At 47.4% G+C, this 16,759-nt stretch overlaps 1 protein-coding gene across 1 annotated transcript; it reads right to left on the bottom strand.

The window, feature by feature from the left end:
* Nucleotides 1-1,398: 1,398 nt before the first annotated feature.
* On the bottom strand, nt 1,399-9,480 carry MMP7 (matrix metallopeptidase 7). The gene is made up of 6 exons (XM_077769969.1): nt 9,373-9,480; nt 6,813-7,039; nt 6,578-6,726; nt 5,184-5,312; nt 3,228-3,389; nt 1,399-1,701 (listed from the first exon to the last, which is right to left on the bottom strand). The coding sequence occupies exons 1-6, from the start codon at nt 9,478-9,480 to the stop codon at nt 1,676-1,678; spliced, it is 801 nt and encodes a 266-aa protein (XP_077626095.1). The 3' UTR covers nt 1,399-1,675.
* Nucleotides 9,481-16,759: the final 7,279 nt, after the last annotated feature.

Genomic DNA, 16,759 nt, shown 5'->3' with positions numbered 1-16,759 from the left:
TTCAGTTCTCCTTTAGAGGTTTGGTGGAGTTCACTGGTGAAGCCTTCAGTCCTGGGCTTTCCTTTGCCAGGAGATTTTTGATTGCTAATTTAATCTTTTTACTAATTACAGGTCTATTTAGACTTTCTCTTTCTTCATGATTTAATCTTGGTAGGTTTTGTGTTTGAAGAATTTGTCCATTTGTCAATGTCTACGTTGTCCAATTGTCTACGTTATCCAATTTCTTGGTATATAATTGCTTACAGTGTTGTCTTATTTTTAAATTTTTTTCTATAGAATCAGTAGTAATGTCCTCACTCTTGTAGCTAATTTTAGTAATTTGAGGCTTCTCTCTTTTTTTCCCTCAGTCCATCTAGGTAAAAGTTTGTGAATTTTGTTGATTAAAAAAAAATCCAGATTGTAATTTAATTTTTAATCTATAAGTTTGTTTTTCTAAACTGAAGACTTTATTTTTTAGGGCAGTTTTAAGTTCACAGCAAAATTGAGTGGAAGGTATGACCGTTTTCCACAGATGCCCTCCCCTTTTCTCACAGACAGAGCCTTGCCCATTATCAACAGCCCCATCGTGGGGGCTCGATGGTGCCCCATGGGTATGTGAGGCTACGTTCACTTTTCTTTGACCCTTTTTCCTGTTCTTCCTCACATTTGATCATTTCCATTGCCCTATTATCAAGTTTGCTTGAAAATTATCAAGTTTTCTTCTCAGAGAGTGCTTCTCCCACAGAAACACATTAGTGGGTCTCCACGCTACAGAGTGAGCTGTGTGGACATAGGGAAAATGAGTTTCTGGGAGAAGTCAGAAGGAATGGGGTATAGACCTGAGGATAGGAAGTTGGGGCCTGGGGAGGTGGGCAGCCAGTGAGAAGCTACTGATGCTGGGGGAGGTGAAAGGTTGAGGGAGGGGGATTATGTCCAATTTCGGGTGTGTTTGATGTCACTGTCCTGGTGGGGAGTGAACCCCACTGTTGATGCACGTCTTCAATGCTCTGGCAGTCAGGTAAAGAGAAGAGGATGGGACTGATGTCTAGGTGGGCCCTGAGGAGCAGCCGTATCAGGAGAGAGGCAGGGAAATTGGATGGTGGCTGAACTCAACCAGAAGTGACTATGGGGATGGAAATCCTTGGGTATTCACATGCATTTTGTGGAAAGACCTGGACTGGCAGAATACTGACAATGAGAGCTTGGACCAAGACAGTAAGGGGAACTCAGCAGCCTTTGGGCCACACGAGCAAATGAGAGGGGCTGGAGAACGAGAGGGGCTGAACCTCCCTCCCTGCCCACGCGGTGATAGGGCGAGTGCAGCTGAAGACCCAGAATGATGCGGTGGGATTCTTGTTTGTCTGTTTGCTTGTTTCAGTCTTTGATCTCACTGTGCAGCATACTTCCCAGGAGAAATCCTTTACCATGGAATACAAGCTTTATTTATCTGTGTATTTAACATTTATTAATATCTACCAAGTGCAAGTTGCTTGAGGAAAGTCATCGATGAATGACACACTCATACCATAAAGGGGCTTATCCCCAGAAGGAGAGACAGAAACGCGTGAAAACCAACCACGATATAGGCGAGAGCCAAGTCAGCACTCAGCGGAGTTCAGGGACCTCTTCTGTTAGCTCTGGTTGGATAACAGTTACAAGGAATCCGATGAATGAACGTGTGCTCTCCCTGAAGTTCCTACTTCCTTCTTGAACTACTCTTTCCTGTTCAGAGAGAAAATAAGACCATCTCACATGGTATAAAACACACAAAACCCAGCCTAAGATGCTAAGAACAGAAGACATGTCACAGCAGCGACAGGGTCATGCAGCTGATTTAAGTGTCTGTAACAAAGGTTCTGAACAACAATCTCAGAAGGCTAAGGAGGTGGTGCTGGGTGGGAGGCAGGCCCTGGGTGCCGACGTCTCCCTTCCCCGTCTCTGCCGTTTCATCAGGGTGTGATCTTGGATAAAGTTCTACTTAGCCACTCTCAGTATTAGATCACGTGCCTGATGAGGGCACCACTCATTGGATTGTTGTCTTAAATGAACTAATGCTTGTGAAATGCTGGGTACACTGAATGCTAGTTTTGTTTTTATTATTCTGAAAAGAACATCGAGAATTTTCCATCTGTGAGTTTAATCATATTCTTTTGAATTTATATTTTCTATGCATATGACTTCTTGGATTAATGAACTCACTCTATTTAAAACCTATATAATTAAATCTTGCTCTCATTTGTCCAGAAGTTACCTCTTTCCAATGTTGACTCGGGGGCACCTCAGTGTCTAACACGTAAGAATTTAATGCCTTGGTCGGTCTTCTTCATGTGAAATCTAATCTGTCCCTTTTTTGATCCCTTTCTACTTTTTTTTTTTTTAAGGTTCTAAGACAGTAATGCAGGCCATAGAGTGCTCCATGAATCTCACAGGTATGTAAGGGGAGGCACTACTTTCTGTTTTGTTGGTGGTAACTTTATCGACAGTTGTCAGTGGTTTGTGAATTTTTTTGACAGCAGCAGCAATTTGAGCCAGAACTTTAGGGTACAGCTACACGGTATTTCCCAAAATGTGCTCTCAGCAGTGCTGTTCTGTGAGGGCTCTCTCAGTGTTGCATGGAAAGGATTCCCACTCAGGGAGCGCTGAGTTCAGCAAGCGTGGGAGGGACTCTTGAGTAACCTGTGCACCCGAAATGCAGTAGGTACATAGGGAATTGTCTTGTGGGACCACTCAGTGTTCCGGGAACACAGTTTAGGAAATTCCAATAAATAGTAAATTGTAGGTTCCACTGAGGGCTTATATGCACTTTATTCTAGGGGTAATTTTCTCTTGAGGACATCACCCCATCCGATGGAAGGGCTTTGGTCGCTTCTCTGTTCTTTCAGAACCTTCGGTAGCTGGGAGGAAGATGCTCTACTTCTCAGGGCATCCCCTCAGGGGGACACTCTCTGAAAGTATCTGAACTGAGTAAGAAAGAACATGGAGTGGCAGCTTGGGGGGAAAAACACCTTAGGAGGGTCATTTTCATGAGTTTACTAAATGATACCGTGTTACTGAAAACGTGAAATCAATATCCTCATTGCATGTAATAGCCTGGCTACCTTCGGGGTGTCTAAGGTCTCAAATTTCTCCCCTCAGTGGGCTTGAGGTGTAAGTTGCAAGGTGTTTCTCCAAGTTTCCCAGCCTTTACTGCTCAAGCCCGCCCCCAGGAGACCATGAGAAAGCCCCCGATGGGAAATCATGAATATTACCATATAATTCCTGGATTTCTCTGATATCGCCCGGTGAGAGCTGAAAATTCTCAGAGTCCCCGGCTCCATAGGTGGGGTACATGACGGAGTCAGGATCAGACGAGTGGCCCAGGCCCAGAGAATGGCCAAGTTCATGGGTTGCAACAAATAGGAAGTTAATTCCTGCAACCGAAGAGTAATACACGGTAATGACAGAAGCAGCCATGTGAATAAAGACATGGAGGATTTGTAACAGAAGACAGAGCAGCTGTGAAAATGCAATCTAGGGAGCCTCTGCAGCTCGCCTGCTGGGAGGCCTCACGCGTGGGGGCGGCTGAGAAGGAGAATCACAGGAGCTTTAATGTCAGCCCTCTGCTGCCGCTGAAGGAAAGGGCAGTTGTTCTGTTCGCGTGCTCCCCCTCCGGTCACATAGCAGTTTTCTGGAGGGAAGGCAGAGGCTCTTGGGGCATCTGGACCCAGGCTTGAGCCCCTGCTCTGCTCCCTACCTGCCTGAGACTAGAAAACGGACAAACCTATCAGCTCCTCCTCTGCTTCTCGGAGGCAGTCATGTGGGGCTGTCAGCGGTGAGAGCCCCCCGTACCTGCGGACAGTGGCTAGTCACTCACAGACGGCGGCGCGGGGGGTCAGGGAGGAGGAGGCAGCTATGAGGGTGCCCACACTGAAGGGCAGCAGGTCCGGGAGCCTCCGGCTGTGCTCCATTCACGTTCTCATCCTCCTGGCTGTCCTCCCCTCCTCAGACTCACAAGGGGCGGCCGGGGGCTGTTAGCACAGGGTACGCGGCCACCAGTGTCACCGCGTCAGGCACATCTGTGCTGGTGACCTCCTGTCGCACCGGCCCCGACCTCCCTTTCCGGGACCCTTGGCAGGCACGTGAGTTTGTTTAACGTATTTACTTTTAGAATCATCTCCACCTTGTATTATTCACACCAGAACTTTTCTCCATTAGTGTCCTGGGGGGTCTGTGGTCCCTTGACAGGCGGGGCTACGGCGTGGGTTCCTTTTGAACCACAGTCAATGATCTCAGAATTGTCAACAACTCCTAAACATCATAGTCTCTGCTTCTCTTTCTCCTCCAGGAAAACAAACTTACTGCTGCACCTGGGAGCTCAGGTGGTAAAAATGTCTGACTCTTGATTTCAGCTAAGGTCATGGGCTCATGGGATCAAGCCCCACTAAGGGCTTTGTGCTGACAGTGCAGAGCCTGCTAGGGATTCTCTCTCTCTTTCTCTCAAATTAAGTAAATAAAACTTAAGAGAGAGAGAGAGAGACTCAGAGTCCTTTTAAATGCTTTCTTTTCACGGGGTGCTTGGGTGGCTCAGTTGGTTAAGTATAAGACTCCTGACTTTGGCTCAAGCCATGATCTCATGGTTCGTGAGTTTGAGCCTCTGCATCAGGCTCTGCACTGACACTGCGGAGACTGCTTGGGATCTTCTGTCTGTGTTTCTCTCTCTCTCTCTCTCTCTGCCCCTCCCCCACTCTATCTCTCTTTCTGTCTCTTAAATAAGTAAACTTAAAAAAAAAAACCAAAAACACCTTACTTTGGGGAAATATAAAGAAAGAACTCTAATTTAGCAAACTATTAAGGTATCCCAAACACTATGCTAAGCGCTGTGGACACACTATCTCATTCCATTTAAACAAGAATCCTGTGAGGTGGGAATTATTTATAGTCCCAGTTCACAGATGGAAACCGAGGCTCAGAGAAGTCAAATAACTTGGCTAGAGACACACAGGGAGTGGCTGGTGGAGGTCGGGCAGGGTGACCCCCGCGTGGTTTGTGCCCCCTTGCAGCTTCTGTGCACACAGCATACGAGCACGTGACGTGAAATAACACATGTAAAGCACAGGGTGCGGTCACCGGCAGCTAACGAAGGGTCAGTACTTATCATCCCGTAACGCGGCGCTCGAGGTCGGCGTCTGCGGGCACGTGCAGGGGAGGAGCGGCGCGGGGCTGACCTATTCCGCGGCCGTCCGTCCAGCGCTCGTCCTCGTCGAAGTGAGCGTCTCCTCCCAGGCCCGGCCCCGGCTCGAAGGCGTGAGCCAGCGTGCCGCCGGGCCCGTCGAATGGGTAGAAGTCCCCGTGGGCTGAAACGAAGAGGGTGGTTGCCCTTAGCGACCGGCCTGCATCCCGGGGTCGCTCCAGTGGCCGCGGCCGCGAAGCTCGGCCGCCCCGGTCGCCGGCGNCCGGTCTCCGGAGGACCGTGCGCAGTGTCGGCACGAATTCCGCCGGCGCTTTTCTTTGTGCCGCGGGGATGTTTGTTTTTGAACTGGAATCAGGCTGAATCCAGTTTACCACTTCCTGGAAGCCCGGCAGCGCCACGATTAGCGCCTTCTGCGACGTTTCCTTTTGGCGCTGTCAGCACTGTGCTGGAGGAGAAATTTCGGCTAAATTCACAGCGCCCGGGCAGTGCCCCGTTAGGACAGACTGGACAGAACTGTATTTTTCTCTGAATTTGCACCACAGAACACTAGCCATTAATAGCAGGTCGTGTATGTGGGTTGAATGTCGGTAGGCCCTGTGCGGTGAAAGCTCTCGTCTTCTGCTTTCCTACGAGACCGAGGGTGCTGGCAACAGGCCATCCGGGAGACCGCCGGGCCTTTGGAGTTGTAGCCCCTTCTCTTGGTTTAGGGCTGATGTTGGGTATATTGTAACCCACAGATGCACACGTACACATGTGCACATCTATCAGGGTTTATGCTACAAAACGGGTTGTAAGCGTTTTCTGTAAAGGACCACATAGTAAGTGATTTAGGATTAGCGTGGTGGTAGCTGTCACAACCGCTAAGCTCTCCCACTGTAGCCCCAAAGCCGTCACTGACAGCAGGAAAATGAAGGACCAGCATTGTGTTCTAATTAATATTTTTTAACAAAATGCTGGAACTGCCCACAAAAAAAAAAGGATAAAAATTTATTTACAAAAATAGATCGTGGGCCAGATTCAGCTCATGGGCCACCATGTGGCACCCCTCTTGTGGCTCTAGAGGTGCCTGGGTGTTTCAGTCTGTTAAGCGTCTTGATTTCATCTCTGGTCATGCCCTCACGGTTCACGGGATCGAGTCCCACGTGGGGGTCTGTGCTGACAGTTCGGAGCCTGCTTGGGATTCTCTCTCCTTCTCTCTCTGTCCCTCCCCCGCTCACTCTCTCTCTCAAAAGAAATAAACTTATATAAAAAAAGTGGCTCTAAATTAATAAACTTAGAAAAAGTATAGTTACATACATACATCATTATATATGTCATATGCATATCATATATAAAGGTCATAAAGATCGTAAATCCTGAAAAGAGGAAGACGTGATATAAACAACAAACAAACAGCACACAGGACCAGCCTGCCGGAAACTTCCTTACCTCCTCTTGCAAAGCCAATCATGATATCGGCAGTTCCCAGTATAACTCTCCTGAAGGACAGTGGGATCTCTTTGCTCCACATATTCAAGGCCTTTGCCACTAATTGATTCACTGTGACACGCGGTAAGTCTCGGGTATATGATACGATCCTGGTAGCAAACAAGAAAACAAGGTTTGACCTTCTAGGAAGAGGGCTTTAGTTGTCTCTGCCCTAATGAGACGAAGAAAAACTAACCTGTAGGTGACCACTTTGGAAGTCCACTTTGGCCTGTGTTTAGATGGCAAGTACTCCCCAATATCCGGAAGTCCACATCTGGGCTTCCGCATTATTATTATCATGCGGGAGTCCAGCACTCCGGTTTCCGGCAGGCGAAAGAACTTCTGCATCTCCTTGAGTTGGGCTCCAAAGCGATTGGGAGCCCTCGATTTTGAGTCAGATGGGTAGAATCTCTTGAGATACTCCTGTTGGAAAAAAGAAATTGTTTTATCATCATATTTACTGTCTTCTCCTTATGTCTCTGAGGTCTATACATCTTTGCCTCCGACTCCTGTGGACTCAGACAGTGGTTTGAAGACAGAATCGTTACATAGCCATGAAGTAAAATAAGTGTGCATGAATGAGATGAAAATTCAGTATTGATCATGATGCGCAGTCTTTCCATTTCATGAACAAAAGAGTCCCTCCATTTCTCCTTTTACCCCATTAACTGTTTTGAGGAGAAACACACTGTACACTTTATAAAACACAGACTCGCGTGTACTAGCCCACTGGGAAGAGCACCCGGTGTGTCCTCACGGGGCGCGGCAGAGGTGCTGTGGGGAGGTTCGAGGTCAGCAGCCATACCTGAGACTCCCTAGAGGTCTGGCCCTAGCTGAGGTTAAAGGGCCTTAAAGTTTTAGTCCCGGGAAAGGATATTGTGAAACTATTGTGTTTCATGTGCATATTCTCCAGGGGAAGACAGCAAAGCTCGTAGCAGCTGGGCGATGTGTCCTGGGTCACCTATTAGATCAGTCCCAGAACCGGCCCTGCCTCCTCACTGCCAGTCCTGGGCCCTTTCCATTGCTCAGTCTCCAGCAGACCCCACACCTCGAGGCTGTAGGACAGGGCAGGTCCCCCAGGTGTATTCCATGTGCAGCTGGGTCCTTGGCACTTTCTTAAAGGACCCAAGTGTCTACATATGAGCATGGTGGTCCAGCAGCCTGAGTAGGAAAAAGTAAAAAGTGAATGAAATTGGAGCAGTGGCTTCACAAGAGCTTGTACTGAGCACCTGTGACTGGCAGGGACAATGCCAAGGTCTTTATATACATTTAAACTCGAGCCACCATGGGAAGGAGGGGTGGCTTTGTCATGACAAGTCATGGCTCAGAGAAGAAAGTCAGCACAGGGTCACCCCATAAGGAACCATAGGAGGTACATTTCTTTCTTTCTTCCTCCTCCCTCCCTCCCTCCCTCTCTTTCTTTCTTTCTTTCCTTTCTTTCTTTCTAAGTTTATTTATTTATTTTAGTGGGGGGAGAGAGAGAGTGAGCAGGGGAGGGGCTGGGGGTGCAGATGATCTGAAGGGGGTTCCGTGCTGACAGCTGAGAGCCTGATGTGGGACTTGAACCCATGATCCTTGAGATCATGACCTGAACTGAAGTCGGACACTTAACTGACTGAGGCCTCCAGGTGCTTTTATCCCGTCCTGAACTACAGGCTTTACAAGGACACTCTTCTGGAAGAAATCTTTTTGGATCCTTGATATGAATTTTTCTGGTTTCTCTGGTTTATTGGTGTACTAAGTACAGGGACTCAATATTCTTGCAAATGTACTGCTGCAAGAGAACCCATTAGTTGAATCTTGTGAAGTTGCTGTTTTGCAGGTTAAAAAAAAATGTCAGGAATTTCACATGGTTCAGTGTAACATGCTACAGGGGGTTTCCCAAAGTCAAAGTTAATGTGAAATACAAGTAGCTTAAGGCTTAAATTTATGAACAATAGTCAGGAGGAAACAACTCATTATTGTACCAAATGTTAACTATTTATACTTATTAGTTTGCTTGTTAAGTAGTATATTGGAAAGACCATGGTTTCTGAACCAGAAAGACTTGTCTTTGACTCCCGCAGCTAGCATTACCAAGTACATGAATGAACGTAACTTTCCTTCTGCTTCCTGGGATAGAAGAAGCTGTCCTACAGCTTCAATGACCTACAGTATATGAGGCACTTTATAATCAATGATTGTTGCGCGCATACTAGTTGGCATTGTTATCACTTGTTCACTAGAACAATTCCATGAGCTGTGAAACACAGTATTTCTGTCCCCGTTGGACAAAGTCACAAGTGCCTGGCCACCCACCGTCCCCACTGTCTTGTAAGGGGACAGCAGAAAACTCCACCCTCGTTTTCTGGTTTCGAGCCGTCACCAGGAGTCCTTGTCTTAAGAGCGACACTCAGCTCTTTATGAAAAGAATCTCAAGCCACAATACATAATCACATCAGCAACTTCAACTCATCGAGGGGGAACACTGCGTCAGGCCCCACAGCACCCCTGGGTCGCTGGCACTACCATCTCCAGCTTGCACCGGGAATACCGAAGCTCGCAGAAGAGCAGAACATTCCCGCGGTGTCTGCACAGTGAGGCAGGAGGGGCGGGAGCATGAACCCAGGTCGCGCAGGCTCTGAAGCCCACTCTCAACAGCTACTTGCTTAAAACCAATATTTTATATCATCAGAAAAACTATCCCAATTGAAAAACACGCTTCCTCGTGCCGCTGATGAGACCTGGGAGCCGCCAGGGAGCAGGCAGGGACCTACCTGAGCCTGTTTCCACTGTGGCTCACTGAGGCCGCCCGCCTCCCAGGGGAGCGGCAGGGCCAGGCCACCGGGCAGCAGACACAGGACACACAGCACCGCCAGCCACATGCTCGCCCCGCCTTCTCTGCCGGCCGCTGCACACATTTATAGAGCTTCTCAGCCCTGCGTGTGGGAACCAGTGACTCATGTGAGTGTTTTCTTTTCAATGTCTACAGAACTTTGGAAGCATGTGTTATTTTTCGTTAATGGCAACAAGGAAGTTTTATGTCCTTATTGGCAGGAAGCACACAAGGTATTTGCCTTTCAGAGGATCCCCCCGCCAACTTTGCTGTTTAAATTTAACCCACGAGAAAACACATTTTATTTGCCAAAATGAAAATGCTACCTAGACTTGTCTTTTCAATTTAAAATACTGGGGAGCTTCATTCAGGACTTACTGTAGTATGATGCATCTTAAAGGAATTTTTTAAAAATTTGAAATGCATGGAAAAAGTACCAAAAAACATACGAATCATCAAATAATTATTAAGCAAACATTCTGTAACAATCACCAAAGTCAAGAGTTGAGTCCAACTTCTTTGTTTTTATCAAAGATGAAACTGAAGCCAAAATGACAGATGAATTTATGTCCGGGTCACAGGGTTACTTGCCCTGACGGCCACCCCATTGCTGTTTCTGTCTCACCACACCGCCTGCTCATTTTGTCATCATATTTGAAATTCCTTGGGAGAGTCCCATGGCTTTTGACGGGAATACATCATGGAAAACCCCTCAGATATGCTGGAGCTGGAAATGTAATTCTTCAAACATCTCCTAAATCATCTGGAGGTTGGGTGCAGTGAGTCAGCAAAAGTAAACTTTCCGGATGAATAAATTAAATTTGCAGGGCGCCTGGGTGGCTCAGTTGGTTACGGGTCCGACTTTGGATCTCAGCTGAGGTCTTGATCTCAGGGTCCTGAGTTCCAGCCCGGCACTGGGTTCTGAGCTGGGCATGAAGCCTACTTAAGAAAATAAATTAAATATGCTCTCTTTACGTAGATGCGTTAATTCTGTGTCGTCACAGTTCAGTTATACTTGAGGACATGGTTGTCTTTATTCAGCGTGTAGCATGTAACAGGTGCATAATACATGTTTATAAAAACAAATATTTGCATATGGATTTGGGTCAGCTAGTATGGGTTATATGAGGTTTTCTTGAGCTTTGCTTTGAATTAAAGGTCAAAACATTCCCTATATATTTTCTATTTCTAGTAATTCAAAAAGCATTAGATGTTCGAAATATTTTAAACAAATTTTAATGGCTCCCTTGAATACTCATTTGTGGGTTGCAAGAAAGATGGCTTTTCTTCTCTTGTTCCCCTAAATTGTAATTAGCGAAAAACTGAAACAGCAAATCCTTCCCATGCATACTGAGGAACCATCCGTGCATTTGAGCTGGATTTGGGAGAGTGACCAGGGGCTCCCTGGGTAGGCCTTATGGGAAGAGCACATCGAAGGAAGAAGACAGGATGAAGAGCGAGCCGTCGGTGCTGCTGGGAGCTGAGTGGCTGGGAAAGGAGGCTGGGGTCTAGTTGTGAAGAGCCAGGCTTGCATGCTAGGGGCTTTTGACTTTTCCCTAAATGGTGTCAAGGAACATTTCAAAGGAAGAAAGTGGCATTATCAGATTTGTGATGTTGTGAGCAAATGTTGGTGGCTGTTCTGAAGATGGGGTGACTCTCTGTAGAGGGATATTAGAGAGGCAGAAAGGTCAAGAAAAAGTTACTGAATAATCCAGGTGAGAGAGGAAAGAAGAGGCCCTGAACCAAGACCGACTGCTGGGATGAGAAAGAGGAAGGCAATTCCGACCCCAATGGAAGGTGGGGCTGAGGAAGACAAAGCCAAGCTAAAGCCTAGTTGCTGATTGTGGCAGGAGTGAGGAAGAGGGAATTAAAGATTGATGGACTTAGTGGACAGAAGTGCTGTTATCACAGAGACAGGGCTTTTGGGAGAAGGAACAAGAAGTAAATTTTTCAAGGGAGGCAGGGACTTGGTTGTGGTTAAGCAATGACATCCATTTTGGATATTGAGGCTGGGTATTTTCAGCTGGAACATCAGATCTGGAGCTCATGAGGGTGATCTGGTCTGCAGACACAGGTTGTGAGTGACTTATTTCAAAAGAAAAATCATGCTTTTTTTTATTGTAGTTGAAATTTGCATAATGTAGAATTTGCCATCTTCACCATTTTAAGGGTGCAGCTAACTGCACTAAGTGCATTCACAGTACTTTACAATCTTCACCAATATCTACTTCCAGAACCTCTTCATCATCCCAAGCAGAAACTCTATACCCATCATAATGTAAGTTTCTCCTTTCCCATCTTCCTAGCCCCTTGTGTCCTCTGAATATGACTATTCTAGGCAACTTGTACGAGTGTGTTCATATCATGGCAGTCCTGATTTTTCAATTTATTTTTATTTTAGAGAGAGAAAGCATGAGCAAGAGAGACAGGAACGGAGAGAATGGGAGAAAGAGAGAGAGAAAATTCCAACCAGGCTCCATGCTCAGCATGGAGCCCGATGTGGGGCTCAATCCCATGACCCTGGGATCATGACCTGAGCGGAAATCAAGAGTGATGGTCAACTCACTGAGTCATTGTTGTCCACTTGCATTTGCATTTTTGCCTTCAGCACAATGTCTTCTAGGTTCATCCATGTTGTAGCGGGTATCAGAACTTCCTTCCTTTTTATGGCTGAATAATATCCCATCCTCTGAAAGGATCACATTTTATTTATCATTTTATCTGTCAACATCTTGAGTTGCTTCCTGCTTGGCTGTTGTAAACAACTGTGCAATGATCATCGGTGCACACATATCTGTCCGAGTCCCTGTTTACAATCAGTTCGGGCAGGTACCCGTGAGAGGCATTGCGGAGTCAACACCAATGTTTGTCTCTTTTCTACAGAGATGGCACCATTTTACATTTTTGCCAGCCATGGAGGAGATTCCAAGCTCTCCACATCCTCCCTGACATTGTTATTTTCTGGGTTTAGAGACTTTTCTTTTTTATAACCATGAAGTGGTATCTCATTATGGTTTTGATTTGTATTTCTAAGGACTGATGAATGACATTGAGCATCTTTTTATGGGGTGTGGTCTATTTGTACGTCTTCTTTAGAGGAATATCTATTCAAGCTTTTTGACCACATTTTTAATTGGGTTGTTTGTCTTTGTTGTTGAGGTGTAGGAGTTCTTTTAATATCCATATTGCGGATGTTAAGCCCTTATTTGATGTATGATTTGCAAATATCCCCCCGTAGGTTGTCTTTTCACATTCTTGAAATGCCCTTTGATGTTGTTGGGTCCAAAAATCCACCACCACGTCCAAAGTCGTGAAGATTTCTGCCTATATTTTCTTTTAAGAGTTCTATGGCTTTAGCTCAAATATGTAGGTTATTGATCCACATGCTTTATAATTTTTTCTTTTAAGTTTTTATTTTAATCTCCAGTTAGTTAACATGCATATAACTAACATATTTGCTTCTGGTGTACAATACAATGATTCAGCACTTGCACACATCACCCAGTGCTCCTCATAGCAAGTTCCCTCCTAAATCCCCATCACCTATTTCACCCATCTCCCCACCCTCCTCCACTCTGGTGACCATCAGTGTGTTCTCTGTAATTAAGAGTCTATTCAAGGGGCACCTGGATGGCTCAGTTCGTTAGGTGTTGGACTCCTGATCTTGGCTCTGGTCTTGATTTCAGATTTGTGAGTTCAAGCCCCATGTTGGGTTCCATGAAGGGTGTGGAGCCTACTTTTAAAAAGTCTGTTTCTTGGTTTGTCTCTTTCTCCCCCCCCCATGTTCATCTGTTTTGTTTCTTAAATTCTGCATATGAGTGAAATCCTATGGTATTTGTTTTTCTCTGACTGACTCACTTCACTTTCTTTGTAGCTTATCTAGATTCATCTAAGTTGTTGCAAATGACACAATTTTACTCTTTTGATGGCTGAGTAATACTCTATTGTGTGTGTGTGTGTGTGTATACCACATTTTCTTTATCCATTCATCTGTTGATGGACACTTGGGCTGCTTCCAGATCTTGGATTTTGGATCCAGATTTATCTTGGGTAAATATAGGATGTACCCCTTTGTATTAAGTACTTTTGAATCCTTTGGGTAAACACCTAGTAGCGCAATTGCTGGGTTATAGGGTAGTTCTATTTTTTTAAATTTTAATGTTTTTATTTATTTATGAAAGAGAGAGAGACAGCGTGAGCAGGGGAGGGTCAGAGACAAAGGGAGACGCAGAATCCAAAGAGGCTCCAGGCTCTGAGCTAGCTGTCAGCACAGAGCCCAACACGGGGCTCAAACCCATGAACCGTGAGATCATGACCTGAGCTAAAGTCGGATGCTTAACTGACTGAGCCACCCAGGCGCCCCAGGGTAGTTCTATTTTTAATTTCTTGAGCAACATCCATACTGTTCTCCAGAGTGGCTGCACCAGTTTTCATTCCCACCAGTAGCTCAAGAAGGTTCCCCTCTCTCTGCATTCTCACCAACATCCGTTGTTTCCTGAGTTGTTGATTTTAGCCATCTGATTGCTGTGCACGTGCTTTATTTTTGACAGCTTTCCTTTTCACACATCTGCTTTCTCCCTGCGGCAGTGTGATTTTCTGCTTTGATGCTCTGTCCAGATTGACTTGTCATATTACAGGTGGTCATTCCGTCCTGGTCAGTTTCCTCGTGTCCCTGTGACCACGGACGTAACCCCAGAACGTGCCCCAGACTTGTTCTGGAAAGCTGGGATGGTACCTTTCTCCTGTGGTTGCAGTGGGGACTGAGTGAGGGGATTAAGTGTGTAGGCGTGGGAAGAGTTTTATAATTGCTAGGTAGGATCACTGTCATCGTCCTTATGTGCGGGGAGCTTTTATGTCTGTAATGATCTTTTTCCTCCACCTCCGTGAACTCAGCAGGAACATCAGACAATTAGGTTTAAAAGAAAAATAGGAGGTTTAAGTGGTTTTGTTAAAAATTATATTGATGCTGATAATGCCAATGCTTTCTGAGACACAAGAAAGTAACCTTCTGCGTCCCATTCTGCTGCTGATTCTCCTGGCTTCCGACCTGACACTGATGTTTTACCTTAGTCTGTGCTCTAAATTAGGTATTAACGTCCACGCTGTCTTCTGTCCGTCAAGCACTGGGGGCCTCCCTCCCCTCATGGACTCATCTCATGTCTCTCTGAGCAGTGACTCATGTCTGGCAGCCCCTTCGCCATGGCAGGTGACGGAGCCACATGGGGGTGTCTGGGGGGGGCTGCCTGCACTCGTGTCAGGCTGCCCCCTCCACCACCACCACGGCAGGTGACAGAGCCACACGGGGGTGTCCGCGAGGAGGCACTGCCTGCCTTTGTTGCTTTCTGTGACTTTCCAAAATAGGAGCAAGTGACTTACCTCAGGTTGTGCCCGCTGCCCGGACGTCTTGTGGTGGTGGGGGCTCCTTCCAGCCTCAGTCAGTTCCTCTGGGGGTACGCCTGCCTCTGTCCCTCTTCTGCATGTTCACGTCGACCTGGAAAATCCATTAGATCGATGCTTAGAGCCTGAACGGCTACTGGACATTTCATGTCTGGACCTTGAAGTGTCTGTGCGACTAACACCAGCACTACTTTCTGGGGAAGCCGAGCGTCCCGGCCAGGGCTGCGCCCTCTGACCTGTCTGTGTCCTGTGGCCCGGCCCTAGGGAGGCTCCTGGCTGGGCCAGCCCCCTGCCCGAGGGGACGCTGAGCCTGTGTTCGCCAGGGTGTCTTCACCTGGCCTGTCTGTGGATGTGGCTGAGGGAGTCGGCAGGTTTAAATCCAGAGCTGCTTCCACGGTGCGCCACAGCTGGTCTCTCGCTTCCCTCCCGCGGACTGTTCTGTGTCCAGGCCCCGCGGCCCCTCCCTCCTTCACTAGCTCTCAGGACGTTCCCTGGGCCGCCAGTGCGGTCCTCGCCTTCGTTCATGGCCTCGGGTTACTTGCATTTTCTGTTTATTTTTTTAAGATAAAAGATATTCTATTTTCTTTTTTATTTTTTTTAAGTATTTATTTTGGGAGAGAGAGAGAGCAGGGGAGGGGCAGAGAGAGAGGGAGAGAGAGCAGGGGAGGGGCAGAGAGAGAGAGAGAGCAGGGGAGGGGCAGAGAGAGGGAGAGAGAGAGACAGAGAGACAGAGAGACAGAGAGACAGAGAGAGAGAATCCCCAGCAGGCTCCATACTGTCAGCACAGAGCCGACATGGGGCTTGAACTTCACGAACTGCCCGAGATCATGACCTGAAACCAAGAGCTGTCGCTAAACCGACTGAGACCCCCGGGCGCCCCAGTTCCTTGATTTTAGTCCTGGTCTCACTGAGGGCAGCCATTACCTTTTGGAGAAATCGCAGACAGCGAGGGTCACTGTGAAGGGAGGGCCCTGCCCCCGTCCCGCCTCCTTCACGAGTCCCTGCTTGTTTCTGGGCCTCAGCACCTGCGAAGAGGTGTGTCACTGGTCCCTAGCCTCCACCTGTGCTTCCCAGCCCTCTCTGTCAGGTGTCCCGGGGCCCGCAGCGGGCGGTCCGAAGGCGCTCGCCACTGGAAGGGCCATTTCTCTGAAGCTTTATGGTTTGCTTTATACCCGATGACTTGGTTACTTGCCGAGCCTCCATAGTCTACGCAGACGTAGGAACTTTATTTAGCAGTTTCCCCAAGAACGGAAAAGTGGGGGGCGTGCACGGAGGTGACCTGAAGCCACGCTTCGCAAAGCCAGTCCGGGAAAGAAGCCGTGAAGACAAGTGACTGGTTTTGCTTATTGGAGGGCTTCCCGGAGGCTCCAACATGCAAATCCGGACTCTGCATCTGGGATTTCAGGCTCCGTTTTTGCACTTCCCAAATGTATTCAGCCAAGGATTTCCTTCTGTATTCTGAACGTTTAGGCATTTCTGAGCCACGAGGTTCTGTTAAAGACAGAAGGTGAAAGTGTCCCGCTGAGCCCCACGGGGATGGGGTCACGCATCCCCTTTTTCTTGCTCAGCAGCCTTCCTTCACTTTTTCTGTCTTCTGGCCACCTGAAGTCACTAAGTTCTTCGCACACATGTCCTCAGTGTTTTGCCATTTGGCTTCCTTGTTTTGGGTGGCTGTTTCAGTCGAACTATCATTCTGCTGCTCCCACATCGATGCGATGAGCTGGCTGGGATGCAGGACCACACCCAGGATTACAGCCCGGCCCAAAGTCGCTATGTGACCGCGCCTGGTCTGGACCAGCGCTTTGCCACCGGATGCACCTGCTCTCATTAACCTGGGGCCACGTTTTCCATGATTTTTTATTTTTTTACAAGGAGTGTCACACAGACGAGAAAGGTGAGGGCAAGGGATAATAGGGAGGGGACTTTTCCCA

The sequence above is a fragment of the Crocuta crocuta genome, unplaced genomic scaffold (assembly GCF_008692635.1).
Source record: "Crocuta crocuta isolate KB4526 unplaced genomic scaffold, BGI_CrCroc_1.0 scaffold80, whole genome shotgun sequence".
NCBI lineage: Eukaryota > Metazoa > Chordata > Mammalia > Carnivora > Hyaenidae > Crocuta > Crocuta crocuta.
Note: the sequence above shows the minus strand (reverse complement) of the source record. Positions and strands in the feature narration are given on the sequence as shown.